The 14,703-nt window shown below is 35.5% G+C and overlaps 1 protein-coding gene across 3 annotated transcripts in view; it reads left to right on the top strand.

Moving 5' to 3' along the window:
* The first annotated feature begins 7 nt into the window (after positions 1–7).
* LOC126811241 (dehydrogenase/reductase SDR family member 6) overlaps positions 8–14,703 on the top strand; it is a 28,437-nt gene continuing 13,741 nt past the window's right edge. The window contains exons 1-7 of one of the 3 annotated variants that reach the window (XM_050536819.2): positions 8–77; positions 7,447–7,536; positions 10,190–10,268; positions 11,312–11,408; positions 11,723–11,831; positions 12,353–12,416; positions 12,914–13,027. In XM_050536819.2, coding sequence (XP_050392776.1) covers positions 7,465–7,536; positions 10,190–10,268; positions 11,312–11,408; positions 11,723–11,831; positions 12,353–12,416; positions 12,914–13,027 — 535 coding nt within the window. In that variant the 5' untranslated portion in view covers positions 8–77; positions 7,447–7,464. Of the gene's footprint in view, positions 97–123; positions 419–7,446; positions 7,537–10,189; positions 10,269–11,311; positions 11,409–11,722; positions 11,832–12,352; positions 12,417–12,913; positions 13,028–14,703 lie in introns of those variants that run through there. The other 2 variants (XM_050536821.2, XM_050536820.2) reach the window with 2 other exon arrangements.

Raw genomic sequence — 14,703 nt, 5'->3', positions numbered from 1 at the left:
TTTATCACGTGATATCAACAGTGACAGAGGTCACGTGAGCACCAAAATAGGTCGGGCTAATTTTCTGTAGGAAAAAGGTAAACGTTTTTGAAAGAGGTATAATTAAGGTCCATGAATTTACGAAAAGATAATTGCATGTCAGGAAAATGGGAAAGCCAGTGCGAGACTAGATATATATATCATTCTGATAATATCTATTATATAGTTGTCATCCTTTGCATCTTGACTTTGAAACAATAGTTCAAGAGTGCAGGTCAGCGGTCGATCGCTGACCCATAGGTGTGACCTATATTCAATTGAGGGACTTTGGTCGAATTCCGGAGTGCTACCTGGCAAACAGGTAGTAAAGTATACTTTAGTAACGTTGTCTGATAGAGGCTTAGACATTGTTAGCATTAAAACTTCTGCAAAAAAATAAGTAAGTGTAACTGATTTAAATTACATTTTATTTATTAAGAACTTGTTTATAAATATTTAAAACGGGGATCACGTGGCTAAGTGGGTAAGATCTGCTGGCTCGCTAGCCAGGTCGGATGTCAGTGATGCCTGACAAGGACAGCTGTCAAGTCGTTTCGGATGGGACGAAAAACTGAGACCCCATGTACTGGCGTGCATGTAAAAGATTCCTTGACAGTTGTAATTTGACATAAGAGTAGGCTGTAGTACCGCTGTCCGGGCACAATTTCCCTCATAGCAGTAGGATGGTGTATGCCCGTCTTCATTAGCCCAGTTCGGAGCAGAACAGTAGGACGTTAAACCCCATTTCATTTGTTTATATAAACATATTCCTATAAAATATTATTGTGAATTTATAGTGGACATTTTTTACTCACATATCAGGCCATGGCATGCAGAGATCAATCTTGTTTCTATAATTGAGGTTGAATGCTCAAACTAAAGTGTAGATAGTGAGTACGTGTCTTGACTGCATGAGTTTTATGATGAGCATTTTCTGCTTAAAAGAGCTAAATCGTTAATATTTGGGACCTAGAATTTGACACAAATGGGTCTCAATGCATATGATAATGTAATTTGTACGGAAGACCATTAGGGTCAATCAAATGAAAAAAAATATTCTGATTGTCTTGTAATTACAAGATGGCATATCTTGTTATTACAAGATAGCTATCTTGTAATTACAAGATAACCATTTTATATAACTATCTTGTAACAAGATAGCCTATCTTGTAATTACAAAATAGCCTATAGCCTATCTTGTAATTACAAGATCACAATGCTTCCAGTGCTACCTGGCAAGTAGGTAGTTTTTTTTCTGTTGTATGTACATGTATAAGTGGCTCGGGTAATCTAATTTAGGCCTAACTACATGTAATTGAAATTAAGTTTGCAAGTCTGGCATGTATTTAATGTGTGAGCTGTCGTGTACATGGTAGGCCCAGTGGATTGTTCCGTTTGTATAGCAATATACTCAATAATAATAGTCATAGGATTCACAGATGGTACTTAGAATGGGGGGGGTGACAGTCAATAGGTCGTCTGGGCTTATTGGTTGTCCCATCTTGGTTGTTTGTTTGGTAATGAGGATTAATTACATTTAGGATATTCTGGAATATATCTGGACTCATCCTCATATAACCTATTTTCATAATTTCATGCTCTCCTTAAAGATACTTTCCTGCGTACAAACTGTGTGATTTGATGATATATTTGGACTAAATACTTATTCAAACTACTTAATCTATCAAAAATTTATCGTACATATTGAGACCTAAGTAAATTCTTAATTATTTACTGTCAACTACTCTTTCCGCAGTTTAATTACAGAGTCTTTTAAACATTGACACCCCTTGATGGTTCCAAAACCGCCTAACCATTTGATCAAGACATAACAACCACTCCACAGTCAAGCTAGTACGCAATAAGCTGGCAGACAGCTGTCGGGTTGCCAGTTAGTGATACCCTGACATTTTTGCCCAGTGCTTGTCCCATGGGTGTTTTTCGGGTAATCCAGTATTTTTTCCAGTAAGATTGGGTGTCTATACTTTCCATATGTACCAAATTTGCCATACTTTTAATTGAAATAACCACCCAATAAATACTTTCGGGACAATGTATCTTTAAAGTCACAGAATGCCATTTACATTTTTCAGAGAATTGGAAAATCCAAGCCTGAATGTACAACAATTAAAACGAACGAAAACAAAACGGACAAATATATGATTTTTTTTTTTAGCTAAATATACGTCAGTGGGTTCTTATTAAAAGGAGTATGGCTCTATTTTTTGGGAACCTTGAAGTATACAAAAATAGTTATAAAAGCACATATGCCCCAAAAAATTATTTTCGGGTTACAGATGGTGGTGCCGGTCGTCTGCAAGAGGCGAAGGTGCAGAGTTTATCGTGTAGGACCCCCCTCCCCTCCTTTGAAAGATAATTTGTAAAATTTGATGGCCGCAGACACGTTTTCCTTGCGTGAATGGTGATAGTGGGATATTGGATTAAGACGGTTGTATTAACATCTTCTATTTCTATGTAACACCTCACTGGTTTACGCAAATAAAATTAATTGTCAGACCGTTTATGCCCCTATATTTAAAGATAAAATAGATATTAGAGTATTGTCCTTGTTGAATAAGTATGCCAATAATAATATACCGTATATACTCTTTAAAAAAAGTAGGGGATATTGAAATGCAAATAACTATGCAGGTTGTGATATGATAAATAGTCATGGACACTTGACATGCTTTTTTAAGAGTATGTTCACAGATGAAGAACTTATCGCCCCAACAGAACAACTGAGCTGCACATGCGACACGCAATAGCGCCATACACATGGGAAGGTTCATTGTCAAATTTGACACTTCAAGGAATGGTTGATGAAAACTGCTGGGTGCTGGTTTATTATATCCATGTTTGGTTTCCTATCAGTTCTTGCATAAGATTTACTGTTTAGGGTAACTTTTCTTTAGTGTGTTAAGTTTAATTTGATCGGGAGACGTGTTCGTCGAAGTCAACATCAACCGACAATACTGCAAGAATTGACCATGGCAATGCAAGAGGAGTGGGTCAGATTGCCCCAAATCCTGATTGGACGGTTGATTAGGAGCATGCCACGACCAATTGCTGAATGTCTGAGGATTGGTGGAGCAATTACTCATTATTAAGACAAAAATCAAAAACGTCCATTTTCACTTTCGACTGTGTATCTCTTTGCGAGTGAAATGGGGCCATCAGATAAGCCACCCATATGAACTGTTTATGTTCATGTGTAGGCAATTGGCCTGTTATTACCATACACTGGTTACCTCTAATAAAAACATCAGTGCATTTCTGCAGTTTTGTATTTTTTCTGAATATCCCCTACTTTTTTTGAAGAGTATAATATAAAGAAGATGATGAGTGAAAATGTATACATATGTATAAGATCAACGATAAATAAATTCATTATTAATACATTTGGAGCATGACATGATTTTTAAATTTTTGTAATAACCAGAAGCCTTTATTGAAGGGTGTTTCACGTTTTACTGAGTGTCCTTTTATCAAGATAAATCTAGAAATATCAGATAAATCTATACATAAAATGGTCCCGTGATGAATAGGCATACAAGCTCGATGAATGTTTGAAAATTTATCTGCAACAAAAGCGTTTTCCTGCTAGACAAGCCCATGAATACAGATACCTCAATGTGGTCCAATATAGAGTGCCTTAGGTGATTTACCTAAATCTCATTTCCCAAACAACCTATCAATCTTCGCGCTTCCTGAGAAAAAGTTGAAAATTTAACCGCAACAAATGCGTTTTTCTGCTATTTTAGCCGGTGATTTAAGCAACTTCAAAGTTTCCAGTCGGTTTTCAACTGAAATCCCACTCACATTCGACCTGAATTCCAACCACCCAATCAGACTGTTGCAGCTGCATTCACAAACCAGCGGCTGCCAGGCAGGATACGCTGCAAGAGATGGATAGAGAACAAGCTAAAAACAAAAATGATTTTTTGGTACAATCAGGGGCCATAATCAAGAAAGTTATGGTCTGAAATGCACAAAATTTAATATCGAACGGGACTGAGATTTTGGGAATATAAACGTGGTTAATGTAGTATCTGATACTCGTGCAGTAGATCATGCTCAACTTTTTGAAAGCTTTCAATATTTTAATTCTGTCAAAAAAGATGAACTTAAAAATATTATTATGCAATCAAAACTGACATCATGTGCATTAGACCCCATCCCAACCAGTCTTTTCATTCAAGTCTTAGATGTTCTCCTTCCATTATTAACCAAAATAGTCAATACCTTCATGAAGCTTGAAATTGTGCCTCAGTCGTTTAAACATGCAATTATAAAACCTCTTCTCAAAAAGCCATCATTGGACCCGGAGCTATTAAAAAACTATCCTCTAGTTTCAAACCTACCTTTCATTTCAAAAATTCTTGAAAAGGTCATCAAAATGAAATTGGTTAGCTATTTGGATAGAAGTAATCTGTGGGACAAATTTCAATCTGCATATCGGACTGCACACAGTACAGAAACTGCCTTAAATTGTGTTTTAAATGCAGCTAAGGAATCTGTCGACAAAGGTAAGGTGTCAATTTTGGTACTACTAGATCTGTCAGCTGCCTTTGATACGATAGACCGTAGGAAACTATTACAGCATCTCGAGTTTGAATATGGAACTAGTTCCACTGTTTTAAACTGGTGCTTATCATACTTGTCTCAAAGATCATAATCTTTGTATTACATACTTATGCACAATTTGCGTAGAAAGAGCGGCCATTTTGTCGGCAGTTTCATTTTGATTTTCCCGAAATTCGAATTCAACTTTCATTATGGTGGAATGGTAATATATCTAAACGGTTTTTAAAATCGGAAAAAAAATTGTGACCTCTAGAGAATCCACAAGCTAATTATGCGATTTTCCAAACAATCATGGGCCAGGAAGTTACGTTCGGATATGTGTGATTACCACAAGGAACCAAGATCTTTGTGATATAAACATAAAGTTTCATCAAAATAAGATAAAAATTGTAGCCTCTAGAGGGTCCACAACCTTGATATACCATATTTTTACATTATTTGCGTACAAGGGGCAGTCATTATGTCTGTCAGTTTTAATACGATTTTCCCAAAATTTGAGCTGTGATATTTTCACACGTTTTTTTTTATATCAGATAAAAATTGGGACCTCTATAGGGAATACAAGTTCAAAACGCGATTTTTCGTACAATCAAGGTCCATAATTCAGGAAGTTACGATTCAATATGCGCGAATATCGAAAGGAACCAAGATCTTTGGGTTATAAACAAGCATGTTAAGTTTCATCAAAATCGGATCAAAATTGTGACCTCTAGAATGTCCACAACCTTGATATACCAGATGTTTACACTATTTGCGAACAAGGGGCGGCTATTTTGTCTGACAGTTTTGGTCCAATTTTCACAAAATTCGAACTCAACCATCATTAGGGTGTAACGGTGATATACTGAAACGTTTTGTTTTTTTAAATCGGATAAAAATTGTGACCTAGAGGGACAACAAGCTAAAAGCGTGATTTTTCGTACAATCAGGGGGCCATAATTCAGGAAGTTACGATCCGATATGCGAGAATATCGAAAGGAACCAAGATCTTTGGGATATAAACATGCATTTCAAGTTTCATCAAAATCGGATGAAAATTGTGACCTCTACAGGGTCCTCATAGAGTTTTTCTCAAAACCCTTTCCCTGTGTCCCTTATCTATCAAATAATTCACTGCTACCAGTTATGACCAGTTAAAACAAGCTGTTGCCATGCACAATACAGCCGTAATTATGGTGCAGCAGTGATATATTGAAACGGTTTTGACAATCAAATAGCAACTGTGAGGTCTAAAGGGTCCCCAAGCTAAAAATGTCGAGATCTTTCGGTTATAAACATACATTGTCAGTTTCAACAAAATCGTATAAAAATTGTGACCTCAAGAGTGTCCACAACTTTGGAATTTTTAGACATATATTTGTCAAATTTCAGCATTGCAGGAAACAACAATCGAATGTGTTTGCATGGTAAGGGATTTGGAAAATAAATAAAATTTCACTTCATTGCTGAGTAATTTCATATGCCAGAAAGTGTCTCTATATCCCCAGGAGCTTCTGGGGCGTAGGCGGCCCCTGGACACTTGCCTCAAGTCCTAGGATGGTACCCCCCCCCCCCCCCCAAAATCAAGAATTCCTTCCGCCGGCCCTGAGAAGCCCATCTTTTCTCGGTAAGATCACAACATCAATGTGATTTAATTTGACAAATGATTCATATTTTCAATGTCCAAGACTTTGGATGATATTGAGGTATAGACTTAGCTACTTTAAAGATCATATACACTCCTGTTAATTAATGATCTGTTGTAATTACTACATATTCACAAGTGTGTGATTTCCCGACATGGTCTTCACATATATTCTCGCAGTGTGAAAAAGAAATAAACCATGGACATAATCAAAAATATGTATATATGCATCTTATCTATGACAAAATTCACAGATTTATGTAGTTTAGTTCAAGTGTGAGTTGATTTACTGTACTGGGTAGCCTACTACAATTAATTTGAGCGCCTCAATTTTTACAGTTCATAGCTCATTTGTCATTCATTTACAGTGAACAGCTACATCATAAATTGAACTTAGGTTTAATTTATCCAAATGAGTTGGAGTGAGGAGGGGGGAATTGAACTATTTAATGATATGTTATATATTTCACAGCCAGTTTCAAGCGGCTAAATAATGAGGTCTGTGAAATTATAGACAGCAGAGAACGCAAGGAAACTCGCCAGCCGCTGACTCCTATGAGACCCCTGTATATCCACCATTTGCTGGCGACTATCTTGCATAATACACTTGAAGTTCTGTTCAATGCTTGTAAAAGTGTAACAAAACCCACCAGAGGTTTAATATACTGTAGAACTGTCCCCACATCATTGGCTGTAATAAAATACATATAACATCCACCTACCACAAGACTTTTTGTTGTTGATTCTTTACTTTTGCACCTTACAAAAAAGTGGAATATTGCGGGCTCCATTAAAATTCAATATGCATTTTATGTTGACCCCATTCAGGTAACAGGAGCCACGGTGTGTCAGTGAGTAAGACACTTGCTAGCTTATCAGAAGGTCTCAGATTTGATCCACGTGTTGGAAGATAAAGTTCCTCTGGATTTTTCTATTTGGTTTTCTCTTCCTTGTTAGTGGTGCAGGATGGAGAGCCTCACAAGGACAGTGTCCAGTCGTTCAAATTGGACGAAAAACCGAGGTTCCTTGTACACATTGGCGTGCATGTTAAAGATCCCATGACAGTTGAAATTCGAAATAAGATTAGGCTGTAGTGCCACTGTCAGGGCAAAATTTCCATCACAGTGTATGGCATTAAACCCCATTTCATTTAATTCTGTTTCCGTTCAGATAATATTTAGTTCTTGTCTCACAGTAATACTTTTGTTTTTATTTAGATATAAAAGTTGAACAACATGGGAAGATTAGATGGGAAGACAGTAGTTTTAACAGCAGCAGCTCAAGGTATTGGTAGAGCATCAGCTGAGGTATGAAATAAAACTCTGAATTGCCAAAACAGTCTACCGGTATAATATACAAATGTGGGAAATTCTTCTTCTTTTAATCTCATCACATGATTATATTAAAGGCAAAATATTGTGAACCATATACAGTGGACTCTGTCACATCCAATGTCTGATCACTCCGGATTGCTGTGACATCCGACATGATTTTCATGTCCCGATTTATTTCCTTATTACTTCAGCCAAAAAATTACTGGTAAATCCAGATTCTGTATGTTCCGGATTACGACATCAATCAGCCATCCCGTCACATAATTTCCATTGAATCAACACCGTATAATCCGTACTTCAAACGGTGGGTGTGAAGCATCAAATTATCAGTGAGATTAAAACTCAATGGGTGTGAAGCCAGAAAAGATTAACAAGCAATCACCAATCAATTATTGGTGAGATTAAAACTCGCAAGCTCCGATCCGTGTTGATTACTTGGATAATGATATAAATTCTTTCTTGATTATTTTACAATTTATAATCTCTTGTAAGAGTGCGCTTGGTAATTGATTTTAGTTACTCATTTCAAATACCGCGACATTATATAAAAATTGCCACGATTGAAGAATCATTATACATTATTGTATTCAAAATGTCTGAACGTCCTGCAAAGCGTGCCCGAACAGATTTGACATTAGATGTAAAACGGCAACTTATAGCAGATTTCGAGAAAGTTCCACGACCTGCGCAGAAGGAATTAGCCGTTAAACATACATTATGCACGAGCTAAATCTGCCTATTGCAGGTCTTTCTTTAGGCCCGAAATGTTATCTAAATTATTAATTAGACATTAATTAACCTATCCAGATCATAATCAACTCTAGATGGCATCGCTAGCCTGCGATCTTTAGTGGATTGTGAGCTGATTTACTGCATAACTTTCCTTCTCGATTAAATAGATAATCAAGACTATGCTGTTTATCGTACTGACTTTAGTAATGATGACCGAGGCTAGGCAGAAATTTCATTCGTTTAGTTTTCGGTTCATAGTGGATCAATTTGAATGAAATTTTCAGCAAATTGCCTTTACGTTATCTAGTTTTTAACTATTATAGTGAGAACTTCCAACTTGTTATCGAATCTCCCATAATGTATCTTTAAGTATTCAATTGGCCGAGCTACAGTGTCAGACATATTAAAGCGTAAAGATGAATTTAAACAGAAGTTTGCCGATAATTTAAACTGCAGTAAGAAACAATTGTTATTGTTAATTATTTAATGTAATAAAATTTTGAAAGTACAGAAAGGTTTATCATTTTTAAAGGGAATAGCATTCTGGTGATTCGAAGCTACAATATGAAAATACTTCCGATTTTCTTAGTTACAGTATTTCCGGTTTTGGAGAAAGCTCGGAATTCCGACACACTGTGTGATCCGAAATATTGTAACGATCCCGTACGATGTCGGATGTGACAGAGTCCACTGTACACACACTATAAAGTAATCCACAAAAATACCATATTGGTCCAATCATCAATCATATTAGAAGTTAAAGCTGTCTGGATGGACGATCAGTGTGCTTAATTGTTTTTTTGTACTTCTGTATTTCCAACGATTACTCACTAGTTTGATACTAACAAATTTTGCATTTCAAAAACTAGATAAACTCATTCAACAGTTGGCCAAACTTTAGTACCCCTGTAAAAAATTCATGGCTATGCCACTGCAATAAACAAACCCATCATGAAACTCAAGATTTTTTTAATACATGGCTTTTTATACGCCTATTGATTTTCAATGATTTCTGATAAAAACTGCCGGAGTTATGGCCCTTGATCAGTAAAAACGTCTTGTGGACGCTCTGGAGGCTAAAGTTGATATCTTGTGGACGCTCTAGACAGTTTATATCTGTTTGACTTGAAATTTATAGACAGTGTTTAAGGCAGTGGTTCTCAACCTTTTTTTGCCAACGGCACACCTTGGAACACACGAAAAAATATCAACACACCTTCGCTAAATATATATGAAAAATATTTGAATTTTACAAAATAAAAACATGGTAAGTCAGATGGCATACAACCGTAGACACAGACTAGTCATAGACAAATAGAATGACTCAAACGAAATAAAGAAAAACACAGCTATGACCTTACCAGTAGACACCATAGAATACGCAATTGGGATCACACGGTTTTTCGCATTTTCTTAGTGTGCCGTCCAAAATTTTGCGGCACACTTAGGAAGATCTCGCGGCACACTGGATGAGAATCACTGGTTTAAGGTCATGAGAGGAAGAAGCTTATCAATTTTCAACGATTTCCAGTGATTATAGCAATTTATAATAAATGTTTTGTATGCTAAATATTAGAATAGGGCAGAACTAGAAGCCAAATGGGTTGTTACTCGTAATCAGATTTTAGTGTGTTGTAAATGTTTTCATTTCTGACAGAAGAAAAAAATATGTGACAACCCTTGTTGACTCCCCGGACGACTTAGCTGCTGTGGGTGTATGTTTTGTTGCCTGGCAACCTATCTTTTATTAACTTCCTGCCTTCTTGGTGGTATTACTTTGAAACATGAGGAGTGAAATCCTTGGCATTGGGTTTATTATTGTACGTATGATTTTACCAATGTTGGATTGTCAAGCTCCAGCCTATGTTTATTTATTATTTATGTTAAATTGTAGGCTTTTGCAAGAGAAGGTGCCAGGGTTATTGCTACTGACATTAATGTAGAAAAATTAAAAGAATTAGATTCCATTAAAGGTAAAGTAATGACATGTCCATTCATATTCTATATTTAACAGCTACTGTGATCTACTTTTAGAAAAATTCTAGATGCCTCATATTCAAGCTCTACCCTTAATGTAGACCTATTTTCATTATAGGTCATGTGTTAACTAGTCTGTAACTTATTACCACTATCTTTGGTGCCACATCTGGCTGAATATCATACACATAAGATGACTTTTTTAAATTAAATTTATCAGATTCTTGGCAAAAACAATCAAGAGAATTACTCTGATAATGCTGCTATACTGTGGGCCATTTTCAATCAGTGGGTTAATTAGAATGGGAGTCCATAAATGCTGCTGCCCTGGCAGAATACGTATGATGAGAAATATTATATATTGGAATTTAACAAGCTGAAATAAAAACATTTGGTGAATATTTGAAATATTATAAAGTAAGATGTTAGTTAAACCCCATTTCATTTCAATCATGTCATGAGTGATTTTCTTAATTGAAATGAGAGGATGTCTAAACTGGTCACCATCACTCTTATCATAAACAGTCTGTATACACAGATCACTTACCATTTCTACAGGTTATCATGGTCCTATAGTCAAATACATTAATTTCTCAATGAAGATTCTCAAACTTCACAAACAAAATGCGCTATAACCAGAGCCAATGCTAACAACCATCTGACAGGTCCATGTCACTCGCTACCATAAACCATAATGCAATAGTCTTTAAGTCAAATAATCAGGTCCAAATCAGGAAAGGGATATAAAAGACACTCAAGTTATAAGAAATCAACCTACTTGAAGCTAGTTACCACTACTGAGGCTTTCTATTTGGAAATCCCAGACACGTCACTCTGTCCTGTTACGAGATACACCTGATTTATTTGCCAAGTGTTATCAAGGAGTCTGGGATTGCTGAACAATTACTCCTATAATCTGGAGTTAAAAGATATTCTTGTTTTAGAAAATTGCAATGAAATCTTGACTGTTAAGGTGACCCAGAAGACAACGGGCATGGTGAGTATATTGTTCATTATAATATTTGTTTTCATCTTTAAGGAATTGAAACTTATAAACTAGATGTAACTAATATGGCTGAAATAGAATCACTAGCTACAAAGATAGATATTGTAGACGTGTTATTTAACTGTGCAGGGTAAGTACAAATACAGATTAATGTTGAAGTAGAAGTTCTCTGTCCTCCTTGCACAGTGATTGCACAAAGAAATATTGTCAATCTCAAATTGTATAGAGAATAGGTTTATATGAATAATCAGTTGCCAACAGAATTCTTCATTCTACAATGTACCATTATTTGTTTATTTTTTTATTCTACATTGTATTTACTACTAAGTTAAGGTTAAACATACTTTCCTATATTCAGTATGAAACAATACTGCAGGCCCAGTGAAAATATTTATATTATCATATGATATATTAATATGATAAAACTGTAATTATATTTGATAGATATGTACACAATGGCACTTTATTAGAAACAGATGAAAAAGGTTGGGATATGTCATTTGATATTAATGTCAAGAGTATGTATAGAATGTGTAAAGCCTTTATACCTAAAGTAAGTAGAAAAAAATACGTTTTCTGGTACTAACTTCTTTAATTTGAAAATCAACGGGGTTTCAATATTCATACAAAAGGACATTCTCAATTGATATAATGAATCGATGAAATAATGAAAGTACCGGTACTCTAAGTATAAGTTCAAAAAATTTTCTGTACTTTCCAAAATGTCCCCATCCAGTACTTGATTCTTTTTATTACTAAGAATTTCTATAAGATGTTTCCAAACCCTCTTTTTTGACACATCAATATTACATTAAAATTTGAGTATAATAATATGTTTTTCCCAGGGTTTTGTATTAAAGCGATAGGGTGGGGTGGGGTGGGGTGACTTTGTGGACAGTGCTTGAATTATTAAGTAAAGTACAGTTTTGATCTTTTGTACATTGAACAGCTCATTTCACAAACTAGGGTTAAACTAAATAAGAACTTTGACCTCTTCATATGTAGGTATATCAATTCAAAATGCTGCCTTGTCTTTCTAACTGGTGTATTTTTTTTTTTCAACTATGTTAATAGATGATATCAAGAGGAGAACCAGCTTGTATTATAAATATGTCTTCTGTTGCTTCTAGTATCAAAGGTAAACAACATAAAACCATTTTAACAAAATATTTTAACAGAGAGAAAAACAAGGTTTAACGTCCCTAAACTGTGTCATTTCGAAACTAACATTATGGTTCAATTTTATTTCAATAATTGAATTGTGCATATAGGGGTCTTTAGCAGCGGGAGGACACAGTGGGGAAAAATGACAACAATGGGCAGGTGTCCTTACTCCTTGTCATGAACAAGTTGGGAATCAAAACCATGCCAGTTGACTCGATGACAAACCTTATGACCTAAAGCCAACATGTTAGACTATTTGGCCACCCATCCCCTCTTCAAAGTAGGATAGTGAACTGTACCCAGTACAACATATATTTTCTTATCTTGTTGCGTTGATTGTATTTTCTTGACATGTGTTATTGTATGTCTTATTGTTTTATATATATTATTCTTGTTTTAAACATATAAACTGAAGCAGACATTTTATGAGTGTGAGTATTACTGAAGTGAACTTTAAATGATTTGATTCAGGTGTTCCTAATCGTTGTGTGTACAGTACAACAAAAGCTGCTGTGATTGGTCTAACTAAATCTATAGCTGCTGATTATTGTGAGAAGAAAATCCGTTGTAACTGTGTCTGTCCTGGTAAATAAAATCTCAATTATTTGTAAACTACTATGTCATCACCCATGTCTGTCTGTTGGTCTGTCCACAATTGGCATTTGAACGTGGTAGAGGCCAACAATTTGGGGGGGGGGGGTCAAATTTATTGTGAAGCAGTAGGATCAAGAGAGAAGGAGCCCTATCGATATTCAGCATTCTGAGCTATTTTGTTGGTCAAGAGTTACCCTGTTTTTCTGTGTAACACCTTGTGACCTCAATAGAGGATACAGTTTTACCAGATATTTTTTCAAATTTGGTGTGAAGCATAGATATCATGAGAGGACAAAACCCTATCCACTTTCAGTTTTCAGCCTGGATGAATCCTATTGATTTTCAAATTTATTGTGAAGTATTTGGATCAGAGAGGATGAACCAGAGATCTTAATCGACACAAAACAAGCTTGCTGATTATTCAGAACAGGTCCAGTAAGTTGCGTCTGTGAAAATAAGCCGAGTGGCGAACAAAGACGATCTCGGCATGCATAGTCATTGTCAATCTCGGGATTCGTGCTGTCTTTGACGCTCTATGTGATCCTAGATAGATATTACAATAATAATTTAGATCACACATTTGATAGTTTCTCCGACCAGTTGTTAGTTAGATTTAAATGGTCATTGAAATAATCCCCTGTTACTTAGAACACCAAATATTAATAATAATTTTCACATGCCAAATCCTGATGACACAATTGCTTGTGGATGCTCCCTAGAGGCTAAAGTTATTATCTGGTTGAGTTTAAATTCATACTCAGTGTTTATGGTCATTAGTCAGAGCATCCTATTGATTTTCAAAGATTTCCAGTTAATTACTGCCAGAGTTATGGCCCCTGATCACTTAGAAAAATCTTGTGGATGTCTATAGGTTAAAGTTAAATCCGATTGGTTTCAAATTTATATACAGTGTTTAAGGTCATGAGATGAAGCAACCTTTTGATTTTCAGAGTTATGGCCCTTGAAATCTTGTGGATTTTAGGGTTTTTATTACTCAGAAAAGAAAAAATATGCGCCAACCCTTGTTGATGACTTGGACGACCTAGCTGTTGTGGGCATATGTTTCATTGCATGGCAACCTACCTTTTATTTTATGCACATGCTGACAGAGGCTTAATTTTGAAACTATTGACCTTACTATTGAAGGTTATTTACGAATGAATAACAACTTTGCAAGTTGTGTGGTAGACAAAAATATTGTATTTAATATGAAGAAATGCCATTGTGCCATATCAGTTTATTTTGGCTAAGGCATTTTTTGATACTGACTTAGTAGAAAAATCCTAATTTTGATCAACTGATGAACTATATATATCTTAATTCGGCTACAGCATTTTCTTCAAGAATCTTTCGAATCTCAATAATACTGACTAAAAAACAAAATTGTGTTTATTGTTTATTGCCAGTATCAGAAAATGCTGTAGCCAAAATAAGCTGATACGGCGCCGTGGCATTTCTTCATAACACAATTTGTAGTCCTTTGTCCATCACGTAACGGTCACGTAACTTGCAAAAGTCTTTATTCATTCGTCGATGATAGACAAACGGCACAATGATCACGTGACAACCATAACTGAAATTGCTATAAAATAAAATTCTGTACGACTATGATATAGCCTTCAATAATATAAATATAAAAAATTAAGCCTCTGTCAGTAGTGTATAAA

Source organism: Patella vulgata, chromosome 2 (assembly GCF_932274485.2).
Source record: "Patella vulgata chromosome 2, xgPatVulg1.2, whole genome shotgun sequence".
NCBI classification, from domain to species: Eukaryota; Metazoa; Mollusca; class Gastropoda; family Patellidae; genus Patella; species Patella vulgata.
Note: the sequence above shows the minus strand (reverse complement) of the source record. Positions and strands in the feature narration are given on the sequence as shown.